General features: G+C 57.8%; 2 protein-coding genes across 2 annotated transcripts; one reads left to right on the forward strand and one right to left on the reverse strand.

Annotated features, from left to right (window-relative positions):
- Positions 1-39: 39 nt before the first annotated feature.
- Positions 40-2,249, reverse strand: LOC101761503 (peptide-N4-(N-acetyl-beta-glucosaminyl)asparagine amidase A). The gene has a single exon (XM_004968530.3). The coding sequence runs from the start codon at positions 2,175-2,177 to the stop codon at positions 357-359; it is 1,821 nt and encodes a 606-aa protein (XP_004968587.1). The 5' UTR covers positions 2,178-2,249; the 3' UTR covers positions 40-356.
- Positions 2,250-8,192: 5,943 nt separating this feature from the next.
- LOC101776519 lies at positions 8,193-8,850 on the forward strand. The gene is made up of 2 exons (XM_004971699.1): positions 8,193-8,633; positions 8,839-8,850. The coding sequence occupies exons 1-2, from the start codon at positions 8,193-8,195 to the stop codon at positions 8,848-8,850; spliced, it is 453 nt and encodes a 150-aa protein (XP_004971756.1).
- The last annotated feature ends 5,681 nt before the right edge of the window (positions 8,851-14,531 follow it).

A 14,531-nucleotide genomic window follows, 5' to 3' on the forward strand; every position in this document is an offset into this window, starting at 1 on the left:
CAAAAATATGCAAGACCCATATGCAAATCCAATCGAATGTGCTGAAAACAATGTTGGTGTAGATTATAATGTGATTGTGTCAGAATCTTGATTGCTACTAGCACTTAGCAATTACCAGTATAATGGTATGAATCATCCTTCGTTCTGTTGTGCACCAATCACATTATGTGCAGCTAACTAATACAGCATGATGATGCAATTGGTGACAATAGCATCTCACTGGATCTGAAGTTGAGTGTTTATAAAGACGTTTCCAAGTTTCTTACCTACTTTCTGAAGCATGAGCTATCTAAGCAATCTTTATTGGAGAAGCAAAGTAAACTGGAACATGGACGAATTTAGATCTTTCCCTTGCTTTACAGTTTGTTCACCAGCAACTTTCTTCTTGCTGACTGATTGTTCAACTTCGTGCTGGCCCTGCTATATGCCCCTTTTGAGCAAGAATCGCCAGAGCGATCGAAAAGTACAGTGTAGTTCCTGCTGCTCACGTCCCTGAAATAGCATCCATCAGTTCCCACATACTTATACACCTGATGGGTCTTCCCCAATCCACTGACCACTAAATTCTTCTTCACCCTCATAATGCCGCGTGCCGACTGTGCATTCTGCAGAGAGCTGTACAAGAAGCCCATCTTCCCACCAGAGGTCTTCTTCTCATTGATGCCCAATTTGACAAGTGAATCCAACGAGTACTCATCGCCCACTTTATCTGTGGTTCCAGTATAAAGATACAGTGGGAAAATCTTATGAAGTTCCTCAGATAGCAGCACAGTAGTAGCATCCTTGGCAAAAATGCCGGACTTTGCATCGATCGTTTGGTTCACGATTTGCACAGTGCCATTCTTTCTAAACACATTGCTGTTTTCATATCTGAATCTCTGGTAGAAGGTTGTGGTGACCTCCCCGTATGACGATTTCACCCATCCAGTAGCAGAGACGTGCCGACTTGCGCTTGTCACAAATTGTCCATCTAACCCATTGAATTCAGAGTTCACATTAAGGTCCAACCCAGCAGCATCATAGCTGAGCAAGCTCCCTGTTGTCTTCTCGCTATTGTGATCCAACCATAGATGCAAATTGGCATCAATGTACCACACATCAAGAGCATTTGTCACCCCAAAACCAAAATCATGCTCCTTGCCGTCCAGGAGTTTGCCCAAAAATGGTGTGATGTCAATGTCATATGTTGGGAGATTGAATGAGCCGATCCCAGTGATTGGCCGCCATAGAAGTGGGTTGACGCCACCGGTGTAAATCACAGTGAATGGCCAAACAGCGCCGACAACTTCACCATCCACCCTAGCTACGACTTCCCGGAATGCACCATTGCCAGGGACGTTGGACAAGTTATTCGCCTGAATGTAATCATTGGGCGGATTGGTGTACCAGAACTCGTCGTTGGAGTGGAAGGAAACGAACACCTCAAGGACCGCCCGGTAGGTGTTCGACGGAATGGCGAGCTTCTTGGACTGCACATCGGTGGCATTCTGGATGGCGAACCACTGCCCGTCGTTCAAAGGCAGGTTCCTTGAGATGGGCACAATCAGATCGGCCATCTGCTGCTGCTGCGGTTGCGGCGGTGGTGCGGCGTGGAAGTAGAGGTGGAGCGTGAGGTTGGCGTGGTAGACGCCAGTGTACGTCTTGTCGACGAGGTTCCCGAGGTACACCGCGACCTCGCCGGGCTCCGCGAGGAGGGCGGCGTACCTGGTGACGTCGCGGGACACGGACCAGAGGATCCCGTTGGGCCGCGGCTCGGCGGTGCAGCTGCGGAGCAGCTCGGCGCCGGAGAGCCAGACGCCGAAGATGCGATCGAACTGGCGGCCGCGGCAGACGGCGGTCCACTCGAGCACGGCGAGCGCGAGGCCCCCGCCGCCGGCGGAGGCGGCCCGCGCCGCGGCGAGGCAGGCCGGCGGCGCGTAGGCGGCGGTGGCGGGGGGCCGGCCGTAGGTGGCGCCGAAGGTGCCGGAGAGGAGTAGCGTGGAGCAGGGCCCCGCGCTGCCGCGCGGCGGGCGGATCGGGCGGTCCACCTCGAAGAAGGTGGTCGGCGGCTCCGACGCGTTGAGCGAGGCGGCGAGCAGGGACGCGCCGAGGCGGTGCCTGTGCCGCGCGGTCGCCGCGGCGGGGTGGAGGAGCGCGAGGAGGAGGAGGATGCTCGAGATGGCGGCGGATGGCGCCATGGTTGGAGCGGTGAGCACGAGGGGGGCGGTTGGACGGAAGGGGGAAGTGGACAAGTAAACTGGGTGCCGGGAGTTTAAACGAGGCGATCAGTGATCTACTAGGTGATATATTATTATATTATATGGGAGGTGGTTGTGATTTAGATTTGCCGTGTTGTTGCTGGGCGTTGGAGATTGACAGGTGGGCCTGGCTATGATATTTTTATAAGTGTCTTATAAATCTCTTGTGTAGTGAATCACAAGATTCCAGGAATTCTGGGTCAATGTCATGAGCTCTAATACGTGACTATATATCTCCCTCCGTTTCAAATTATCTGCTTAGTAATATCTATAAATTTAGAAAAACTAAAACAACCTACAATTTAGAATGTGTTGGGGAAAATATTAACGACCTCCTAAAGCCCATGAAAACAACCAATCATAAAGGTCCAAGCCCGCCTAGGGCGATAAAGACTGTCGTCGGCCTAACATGGGAGGCGAGAGCCACGCTCCGCCTCGCCTGACCCAGTGTCCTGGGGTAGGGCGTCCCCGACCCCTTGAAGACCAAGCTCCGCCTCGCCCGACCCCCCGCCGCAAGATTTCGCCTCGCCCGACTCAGGGCGCAGGGGGTCGGGCTCACCCGGGCCCACCAGACAAGTATCCGCCTCGGGCGTGGATCTCATGGGTCCCCCTGTCGATCTCGCCATAAATGCGCCGCAGTTCTGTCAAGCAGAAGGACATCCGTGTCCCCGACGCAACCCGCCACAAATACCCATGCGCGGCCACGCAGTATAGGCTATAGTGGCTGCGGCTTCCTCCGATTTGCTACAGGGCACTCATGGCCTGCACCGTCTGGAGCAGGAGGAAGCCGTGCCCGTTCTCGCACCCCGCGTGTCCGGCGACAGGGACGCGACGTCCGCCTTCCGCGAGCCGTCAGCAAGATGGCGGGATCAGACGCCTCCCCCAACGGACATAGGTGCCACGATGAAACGCCATCATCACGCCTGGCGGCGACAACCGCCGAGGAGACCATTGACAGGACGCGACGGCGGCCGCCCTCCTTCGGCAGACGCACCGGCAGGGGCCGAAGGCCGGCGAGGACGCCGGCGGCCTAAGGACTTGGTCCCTCCCCTTGTGTTGTACCTCACTTAACTTAGCTTATCTCTTTTACTTCTCCTCACACCCGGTCTCACCTGTAACCCCGGTGGCCTCCTTGCACTATAAAAGGAGAACCGGGGGTCCTGAGATGGGGGACTCGACTCACGGACAACTCGAACCTTCTCCATCGAACAGAACACACTGGTACTCTCCTTAGAGCATCAGTGCACACCCAAGAGACCTGGGACCAGCTCCCTCTCTCGCCCTCTTGTAACCCCTACTACAGAACCCTGCATGGGCAACACGAGCAGCTCCCGATACTGGACGTAGGGCTCTTCCTTGCCCGAACCAGTCTAAAACCCATGTCTCCCACGCCACCATCTAAAGCCTTACGCGCATAAAAGAAATTTACTAGTCTAAGTCTTGATCCGCTAATCTTGACAATGACAGTTGGCACGCTAAGTAGGGCACCTTTGCGCGTACATCACCGGCTTCAGATGGCCAACCGCGACGCCGCTTCGCTCCGGGCTCCCTGATCCGCTTCGGGAGTCTGGACTTCCTCGCCACCGGGAAGGGGATCGAGTTGATCCCTCTCCTTGTCTTGCCCGCTCGTCCTACCACCTCCGACTCCGCCGTCGGGATAGCAGCGAGCAGCCGGGCGCGTGCCGAAGGACCTCCCTCGGAGGGACGGCTCTTCGGGCTGTGCAATGCCGCGGCAACCTACGGTCGTCTCTTGGCGCGGTTCATGACCGTGTTGCCCGCGAGCATTGAGCTCGTGGGTGTGGCGAGGATGACTTCCGACGTCGGCTCTGACAACGGGAGCCACCACCCCTCGCGTGAGTGCCTCATGGTCGACGTGCACTCCGAGGGGTCCACTGATAACGGCGCCGAAGAGAGGTAGAGGACTCCCCCACCGCGCACCGCGGCTACCACCGGAGCCCTTGCTAAGGCCCCGGTCCAATCCCGGCAGCCAGAAGTGCGCGCGGCGCCACGCCAGGAGGTTGAGCGCCCCCGCAACAAAGGCGAGGCACGACAACGGGCGCACGACGTCCAGCAGCGCATATGCGCGGACGAAGAGCGCCCTCAGCTCTTCGCTCGCGCCAGCCAGAACATCGCCGTTGCAGCGGCCCTATTCCGATGACTCCTCGAGCCAGCGACGCCCGAGGAGCATCAGGCGCACCAAGAGGTGCACAACCTACTCGAGTGCGCCGCCGTCCAGCAGGCGGAAAGCTCCGTGTCCCGGTGACGTGGGCAAAACGCTAGCAGGGCAGCGCCCACCGCACCTCTTAAGAGGCGGGAGGAGTCTGTTCACCAGCCTCCTCCTAGGGCAAACCGGGCCGCGACCGCTCGACGGACACCGCCGCCCGCAGGAGGCGGGGCTCAGTTCGTTCACCGGCGCGTCGACCCCATCCGCGATGCCCGCGACACCCTGGATGCGCAGAGGCGCTCCCGCGCGGACAGGGAGGAGGGGGTGGATCGCGGCTACCACGTCCACCGCGGCGGCCGCTACGACAGCGAAGAAGACCGCAGCCCGAGCCCTGACCCGGCGGGGCCCCGGGCCTTCTCCACGCGCATCCTGAATGCATCGTTCCCACCGCGCTTCAGGCAACCAACGAACGTGGCCAAGTACTCCGGGGAGACAAACCCCGGGCTATGGCTCAGTGACTACCGGCTTGCATGTCAGGCCGGTGGGGCGGACGATGACCTATTCATCATCCGCAACCTACAACTCTTTCTGGCCGACTCGGCGCGAGCCTGGCTGGAACATATCTCTTCCGGTCGGATCCGCAGCTGGAATCACCTGAAGGAGATATTCGTGGGAAACTTCCAGGGCACGTACACGCGCCCTGGCAATTCATGGGACCTTCGGAGCTGCCGCTAGGGGACGGATGAGTCCCTCCGGGAGTACATCCGACACTTCTCCAGGAAGCGCACCGAGCTCCCCAACGTTGCGGACGCCGACGTCATAGGGGCTTTTCTGGCAGGGACCTCCTGCCGGCCCCTCGTCCACGAGCTGGGACGCTGAGGCCCGAGGACCACGGAGGAGCTCCTCAACATCGCCACCAGCTTCGCCTCGGGCGAGGAGGCCGTCGGAGCAATCTTTGACCGCTCCAAGGGCAAGGCAAAGCGAGAGGAGGACGCTGACGAAGGCACCTCCAACCGTCAGCAGAAGAAGAAGAAGAACAAGCAGCGGCGCGAGGCTCCCCTCGTGGCCGCTGTTGAGTGCAAGCGGGGACAGCCGCCCTCAGAGGGCACCCCCGGCTTCTTCGACAAGCTGCTCGAGGGACCGTGCCCGAACCACGAGTTCCCCCGTGAAGCACGCCTACAAAGACTACAACCTCATGAAGAGGTACTTTGTAGGCAACCCAGTGAAGGGTGACCGGAGACGAAAGCCCGACGAGGAGAAGAAGGATGGCGAAGAGAAGAAAGACGACTTCCCCAAGGTGGACGGCTGCTTCATGATCTTCAGCGGCCCGGCGGCTTACGACTCGAAGCGCTGCCAAAAGGTGGAGCGTCGCGAGGTCTACGCGTCCAAGCCTGCTACACCGGCTTTCCTCGACTGGTCAGGATCCGCCATCACCTTCGATCGGTCCCACCACCCGGGGCGCGTCCTGCAGCAAGGACGCTACCCGCTCGTCGTTGACCCCGTGGTCGGCACCACGTGGCTCACCAAGGTGCTCATGGACGGAGGCAGCAGCCTCAACATCCTCTACGTCGAGACCCTCGACGCCATAGGGATCGACCGCTCTCGCCTCCGCCCCAGCAAGGCACCATTCCACGGTGTCGAGCCGGGGAAACAGCCAATGCCTCTCGGGCAGATCGATCTGCCCGTCACTTTCGGGACCCCTTCCAACTACAGGAAGGAGGTCCTTACCTTCGAGGTGGTAGGTTTCCGCGGAACCTACCACGCCATCTTGGGGCGGCCGTGCTACGCCAAGTTCATGACCATCCCCAACTACACCTACCTCAAGCTGCCGGGGCCCAACAGGGTCATCACCGTCGGTACGTCTTTCCAGAAGGCGTACGAATGCGACGTAGAGTGCTGCAAGTACGCTGCAGCCATCACCTTCACGGAGAATTTGGCGGTCCAGCTGGCAGAGGGCGCCGAGGATCAGCTCGACTCCAAGCAGTCGGCCACCTCTTTTGAGGCCACCGAAGGCGTCAAGGAGGTTCCCCTCGACCCCAGCAGCTTCGACGGCCGGACCATGCGGATCGGCGCTACCCTATCTCCCAAATAGGAAAGCGCGCTCGTCGACTTCCTCCGCGCGAATAGCGATGTCTTCGCGTGGAAACCCTCGGACATGCCCGGCATTCCGAGGAAAGTCACCGAGCACTCCTTGAACATCAAGGCCGGCTACAAGCCAGTGAAGCAGGGTCTGCACCGCTTCGACGAGGAGAGGTGCAAGGCCATCGGCGAGGAGCTCCAGAAGCTTTTGGCGGCCGGATTCATCAAGGAAGTATACCACCCTGAGTGGCTAGCTAATCCTGTTCTTGTACGAAAAAAGAATGGGAAATGGAGGATGTGTGTTGACTATACCGGTCTCAACAAGGCGTGCTCAAAGGATCCGTTTCCTTTGCCGCGCATAGACCGGATAGTCGACTCAACCGCCGTGTGCGAAACCCTTAGCTTCCTTGATGCATATTCCGGCTACCATCAAATCGCGATGAAAGAGGCTGACCAGCTCGCAACCTCTTTCATCACCCCCTTCGGCCCCTATTGCTACGTAAAGATGCCTTTCGGCCTCAAAAACACGGGGGCTACGTTCCAGCGATGCATGCTCAAATGTTTCGGGGACCTCATCGGGTGAACCGTCGAGGCTTATGTCGATGACATCGTAGTCAAGTCCAAGAAGGGCGACCAGCTCATCCCCGACCTCAAACTAGCCTTCGAAAGGCTAAGAGACAAGCGCATCAAGCTCAATCCTGAAAAGTGAAAAGTGTGTTTTCGAGGTTCCGAGGGGCATGCTGCTGGGTTTCATCGTCTCCGTACGTGGCATCGAAGCCAACCCAGAGAAGGTAGCGGCCATCAGCGACATGGGACTGATTTGGAACATAAAGGGAGTTCAGCGCATCACGGGATACCTAGCAGCCCTAAGCCGTTTTATCTCGCGCCTCGTCGAACGGGGGCTCCCTCTCTACCGACTCCTGAAGAAGACCGACCGCTTCGAGTGGACCGCCGAGGCCCAGGAGGTGCTTGACCGGCTCAAGGACCTCTTGACGAAGGCCCCAATCCTGGTCCCACCAACCGACGGGGAGCTCCTCCTACTCTACATCGCGGCGACCACCCAGGTGGTTAGCGCAGCCCTGGTGGTGGAGCGAGAGGAGGAGGGACATGCCCTCAAGGTGTAGCGCCCGGTATACTGTATCAGGGATGTCTTGTCCGAATCCAAGGCGCGCTACCCGTAGATCCAGAAGCTCATCTACGCCGTCCTCGTCACGAAGAGGAAGCTTCGCCACTACTTCACCTCCCACCCGGTGACGGTCGTGTCGACATTCCCCCTCGGCGAAGTGATCCGGAACCAGGATGCCACGGGACGGGTTGCGAAGTGGGCGCTCGAGCTGATAGATCAGGGCATCACCTATGGCCCTCGCACCACCATCAAATCCCAGGTACTCGCCGATTTTGTAGCAGAGTGGACGGAGGTCCAGACGCCATCGACACCGGAGAAGCAGGAGTACTGGACGATGTACTTCGACGGGTCGCTGATGAAGGCTCGCGCCGGAGCGGGCCTAGTCTTCATCTCTCCTCTCGGTGTACGCATGAGGTACATGATCCGCCTCCACTTTCCTGCATCAAATAATGTCGCCGAGTACGAGGCCCTCCTCAACGGGCTTCGCATCGCCATCGAACTGGGCATCCAGTGGCTGGACATCCGAGGCGACTCTCAGCTAGTCGTCGAACAAGTCATGAAAGAGTGGAGCTGCCACGACCCCAAGATGGAGGCCTACTGCAACGAAGTCCGTAAGCTCAAAGACAAGTTCGACGTGCTAGAGCTCAACCACGTCGTAAGGCACTTCAATGAGGCGGCTGGCGAACTGACAAAGGCGGCGTTCGGCCGAAAGCCCGTACTCGACGGCGTCTTCGTGAGCGACCAATTCAAGCCCTCGATCCGGTACCAGGAGCCAGGGAGGGACGGCAACGCCCCACCCGCCCCGGACCCGAGTCCCTACCCAGGAGAGGTCGGCAACGCGCCAGCTGTCTTGGGCTTGGGCACCGACCCAGACGAGGTCGGCGACGCTCCACCTGCCCAAGGGTCGGAGGCTGACCCTTCCGACCCCGAGGTCATGAAGATCGATGCAGACCCAGCAGCAGGGCCTGACCCCCTGCCTGACTGGAGAACCCCGTGCCTCGACTACCTCATCCACGACACGCTCCCGGCAAACAAGACGGAGGCGCATAGGATTGCACGTCGTGCCAAATCCTTCATCATCATCGACCAGGAGCTCTACAAGCGGAGCCACACCGACATCCTCCAGTGCTGCATCCCGATCGAGCAGGGAAAGGCGCTAATTCAACATCCATGCCGGAGCCTGCGGCCATCATGCCGTACCAAGAACCCTCGTTGGAAACGCCTTCCGGCAGGGCTTCTACTAGCCGACGGCGGTCACCGACGCCACCCACGTGGTCCACACCTGCGAAGGGTGCCAATTCTTCGTGCACCAAACTCATCTGCCCGCACAGGCGCTCCAGACCATTCCCATCACGTGGCCCTTTGCGGTCTGGAGGCTGGACCTCGTCGGACCCTTCAAGAAAGCGCCCGGGGGCTTCACCCATCTGCTTGTCGCCGTCGACAAAATCTCCAAGTGGATCGAGGCACGACCGGTCGCGCAAATCAAGTCCAAGCAGGTGGTACAGCTCTTCACCGATATCATCCATCGTTTCGGAATCCCCAACTCCATCATTACGGACAACGGCACACAGTTCACCGGGAAGAAATTTCTCCAGTTTTATGATGACCACCACATCCAAGTGGACTGGTCGATCGTGGCACATCCCCGCACGAACGAGCAGGTTGAACAAGCCAACGGCATGATACTCCAGGGTCTCAAGCCACGGATCTTCGATCGCCTCAAAAAGTTCGGTGGCCGGTGGGTCGCAGAGCTCCCCGCAGTCCTATGGAGTTTGAGGACAACCCCCAGTCGGGCGACCGGCTTCACCCCATTTTTCATGGTCTACAGGTCCGAGGCGATCCTGCCCACCGACTTGGAGTACGGATCGCTGAGGGTCAATGTGGCGGATCCACTTCGGATCTACTTGTTTAAACATGATTTAGCCGCCTGATACGCGACGCTCATGCCTAAGCCGAGTAAATACGAAGTGCCGTCGGATTTTCCTCCGATTTAACCACTTGAACAGGACCATTTTAGCAAACTCACACGAAGGTGAGCGGTTCCAGAGAGTACAACAAGTCCACCGAGTTAACAAATTAACCAGTTAGTTTAGTTGCGAAAAGAACATCAGAGTTTTACAGGATTTCCAGAAGACAAATGTAAATAAAACCACTAGCGGAAGCAATCATCGGGGGTCGGACGTCCTGGTGAGGCCAACCGGGACATCACTGATCCCTCTCCTCGCCGTCCGAGGAGGGATCCCACTCGACCGTCCAACCCGAAGGGAGCTGGGGCGGCCAAGTACCAGCAGGAGAAGGGTCGGGGGCAGCAACTTCACCTGAAAAACAGGAGCCACAACAAGGCTGAGATACTAAGCTCAACAAGACTTAACCGACAGAAGTAAAACTACTCCACACTTCTAGACATGCAGGGCTTTTTGGCTGTGGGGTTTGTTTGCCAAAAGCACTAAGTTAAACCCTATTTTCAGGTTTTGGCTCCGGTTCTAAGTTCATTAGCCGGTCTAGGTGTTGCAACCTATTCTAAGCAATCATAGAACCAAAACAAGGTATATATATATATATCAACAAAACCATGTCATCATCAGATTCCTCATTTACTCAAGGTGACATAGCGATCAAGCAGTCTCAAACTGTGAGAGGCAGACGAATCGATTCGAGTTCTTTAAACCATGCATGGTGAACCTAACCTCACGACATCCGCGCACCCGGAGGTCGCTTCCTGTGTCAGCCTTCCCCATCAATCCCCTAACCCGTGTCGGGCCCATTTCCTTTGGTGCAAGGTTCCACAGACCCGGCCTCTGCCGTTCTGTGACCACGCTTGCCACCACGTGTGACAACCAGCAGGGGAAACTCCGTTCCAAGAACAATGGGGCGACCGCTCACGTCTAGGTTCAATCTGGTACTAGGCTTCCTCAACCCATACTAAGTATGAGGTTAGTACTTTCAAACACTTGATCACGAACACCACCACTATCGGGCCTTAGCAAGTTTCATAGACAGACGGGGCGATCATCCGACCACCAAAGAGTTACCCAAAACCCTGCCCCGTCCATCGTCCTTATAGTTGTAACAGAAGGGTAGACATCCAACTCCTACAACTCGCGAGTGACAGGGAATCACTCGGCTTTTACCGTCTCCTAGTTAAGCAAGGCAACTACTCGGTCCAACAGCTAGTGTTCAGATCATAGGAAACTAGGTCATGCATCTAGGGTTTCAAACAACTCCTATACGTAAATGCACAAGCATATTTTTAAGGAAGGCATGCACAAGTTTGGAAAACAACACAGGGTTTTTCATGCAACCGGGGCTTGCCTTCGAGCAAGGAGGAAGAGAACTGCTCGACTTCGGGGGCGGCTTTGGCTTCTGGGGGCAGGAGCTCAGCTACAGCTTCGCCTTCTGGCGCCGGGTGTAGCTCGTAGAAGCCGTCGGCGAGGCGCAACTCTACACGAATGCAATGCAAGAGTTAGCATAGACGGTTATTTCAACAGCAACACTTGCACGTCTGAGCCCAGAAACTCGCGATAAAGAGCAGGAGGGTGGGGGTTTAAAGGAGCTGGTGAAGATCAAAAGGTAAGGGTTGCAAAGGAACTTATGATCTGATCCTTCAACTAGAGGATTTGGTATACTAGGGATCCTCAGACGCAATCGCTGAAGGGTTCCCAAGTTTTACACATACACCCTTGGTTTGAAGAAAAGATCACAGCCGAGCCCTCGGGCGAGGCGGATAGGGGTCGGCGGAACAGATAGGGTCGGGCGAGACGGAACCGGGGTCGGGCGGATAAGAGGGGTCGGGCGAAGCGGACTGGGGTCGGCAGCTTACCTTCTTCCTACAAGGAAAACTTGGGGTCGGGAATAAGCAGACTTGGGCGGAGGGACTAAGGCTCTGAACAACGGCTAAGTCCGGCAGTGCTCCGGCGGCGGCGGTGCTTCTTGTGGATCACAAGTGAGCTCTTACGCAGCACGGAGGAGCAAGCGGCTGGGTGGCTTAGGGAAAACGGAGGGGAGCTGAGAGGAGAGTTCCTCAGGAACTTAGGGTGTGGCGCTAGGAGCTTGAGCAGGGAGCAAGAGAAATGGCGGAGGCAGCAATGGCGGAGGGAACTCCGGCGGGCTCGCGCATTCCCTTTTATAGCGGCTGGGACGGGGAAAGGGAAGTGGTGCAGGAGCGAGAAGGGGAGCGGCGCGAAGGCCGGGGAGAAGCAATGGAGTGCTCTGCCGGGGCGGCGATTGAGCGACGAGGGCGGTGGTGCAGGACTTCGGGGATGACGCCAGCGGTCATTGGGTTCTGGCGTCAGGGCGGCGCAGGAGCGGTTATGCCGGTGGTTGAGATTTGGCGGAGGCGGGCGTCGCCGTGCGGTAGATTTGATGGTCGCGACCGGGTTAACGGCGCTAGAATCGAGGGCGCACAGGTGAGAAGACAGGCAGCCGTGGGCGCGCGAGCGAGCGCGGAGCAACAGATTGTCGGGCGGCTTCTGACAGGGCGGGGAAAGGAGTTGTCGCTACCGTGGTCGGGGTTGGCGAAGGAGGAATCGTCGGGTAGCGAAGACCAGGCGGCGCGACTGTGTTCGAAGTGACAGAAAAGACGGGCGACATCGGGCTCTGCGGCCGGGATCTGGCGGTGTGATGATGGGCGTGGGAGGCGAGGCGCTGCAGAAAGGTTGCAGAGGGGCTTCCGCTGCCATTGGGGAAGGGGGCGCGAGAATCCATTCGATTGCGGGTCAGAGATGAGGCTGAGCGGCGGGCGTCGGAGAAGATGAGCCACGCGGCGGGGAGACTCTGAAGCGGGCATGCAACTCGAGTGCGCCTGCCGCGGAAGATCTGGGGGAAAAAGATCTCGCGGGTCCACTGGTCAGATAGAACGGACGTTTGGGAAAGACTTAGAAGGATCCGACGGTGGGCTGGTTTTTTGCGGGGTCGGAACCGAAGCAAGGCGGGGAGGGGTCGGGACCAGTCGGAAGATTGAACACTTAGGCGCGGAAAAACTCGACAGGTGATCAGGGGCTCGGATTAAGATGAACTGGGAAGATTTGGGGCCGGTCGTCACAGTCAAGGCGTACGACGAACAAGGAAACCAAGCATCGCTCAAAGACGTCCAAGACCAGCTCGATGAAGCACGCGATCTGGCCCTGCTGCACTCGGCCAAGTACCAGCAGGCCTTACGACGCTACCACAGCCGCAAGGTGCAAGGCCGAGCCTTCAACGTCGGCGAGCTGGTGCTCCGCCTCGTCCAGGACAACAGGGGTCGGCACAAGTTGACCCCTCCGTGGGAAGGTCCCTTCATCGTCGCGTAAGTACTGCGACCAGGCACGTACAAGCTGGCGACCCCTGATGGACAGATCTTCAGCAATGCTTGGAATATAGAACAGCTAAGACGCTTCTACCCCTAGCTTTTGTTTCCAAGTTCTGTACATAAACACTTCTGTAGCTTAAAAATTTACGGAAAAAAGAATTTTGAGTTGATTCCATTCAAGTTTCACATTGAACTCAGGGATATCCGACCCTGGCTCTGCTTCAGGGCCGCATATCCCTCGGGGGCTATCAGTGGCTCCAGCCCCAGCCACTTGACATCCTCTCAAAACGCTTTCAAAACTTTCGTGCATGAAAAGGAGAGAGTGCACGAATGGTGTTCAGACAAGACTGATCGGACTGCGAAAAAACCTACGCCCCAGCAGCTATGGTGCCTTCGCCCATCAATGCTTACTGACACGCCTGACACGCGCTCAAAACTTTCCAAGTCCAAAAAATAAGAAAGAGGATTGAAAACTTTTTTGCAACAATTTATAGAAAAGGCCTCTATGGCCATCACAAAACAAGTCCAAAACTAATGTATTTACATCTGCGGCGCCAGCCCAATACAGCTAACTCGTCCGGGGATCTTCAGGTGGGACGGCTTCATCCTCCAGAAGCTTCGCCAAGGCCTCCGTTGGGTTAAGCACCGACGCGTCGATCTCGTCCAGCTCGACCTCGGAGTAGCCGGCGGCGTACCCCCCGCTCATCCCGGCGATGTTGATGCCAGAGTAGTGGGAGCCGAAGACCCCAAAGGCTCGCCTCACGCCGATGCAGAGTGCCTCTAGGAAGATCTTGCAGGTTCGCCGGTACGTCCCGAGGACACGAGTCACCAGCGAGCTCATCCCCTCCCCCTGGACCACGCCGAGGCCGTCGCAGACGACGCGGACCGTGTCCCGCAGGTTGCCGTGCTCGGCGCGCTCCGTGTCCAGGACCTCCCTCAGCCGAGTGAGTTCATCTGCAAGGCCCGTCTAGAAAGACCCACCAAATTAGAAATCATCGCAACACCACAAGAAAAGAAAGGAGCGGAAAAAGCCTTACGCTCGGATTGGGCCTTCAGCTGGCGCTCCCGATCAAGCCCCTGGGCCACGGAGGCCTGAAGCTCCTGCACTTGCACTTGGAGCTGGCTGACCTCCGCCCCAAGGTCGGCCACCACCTTCTCGGCCTCTTCCTTCCAGGCCGTCACGGAGTCCCAGTCCTGCCAGGCTTTCTACCGCTCGCGCCGGATCGCTCGACGGTCTTCTGAAGGGCTTCATGCTCTCCCTTCAGCCGTGCGAGCTCCTCAGCGTCATGGCGGACCTTTTCAGCAGCGGCCTGGAACTCCTCGCGGTCGCAGTGAGCCTTCACAGTGACGCCCTGGAACTTGGCCTCTGCCCGCCGCGCGTCCTCCCGCGCCGCCTGCTCGCGCCTCCGCAGATCGTCGATGACCTGCTGGGCGGCGGCAACTTGCGTGGTGAACTCCCCGGTCCGCTGACTCTCCAAAGTGAATCATTCCCAGAGCCCTCGCTCAAGCCGGAGGAAATCAGACTTTCCCCGGCTACATTCTTGGAGGGCCTACAAGACAATACACCATTAGGGACAGAGCAACGGGAGGAAAATAACTGACGGAGAAAACACCATACCCGGCCACCGGGGACGCCGC

The sequence above is a fragment of the Setaria italica genome, chromosome V (assembly GCF_000263155.2).
Source record: "Setaria italica strain Yugu1 chromosome V, Setaria_italica_v2.0, whole genome shotgun sequence".
Classification (NCBI taxonomy): Eukaryota; Viridiplantae; Streptophyta; class Magnoliopsida; order Poales; family Poaceae; genus Setaria; species Setaria italica.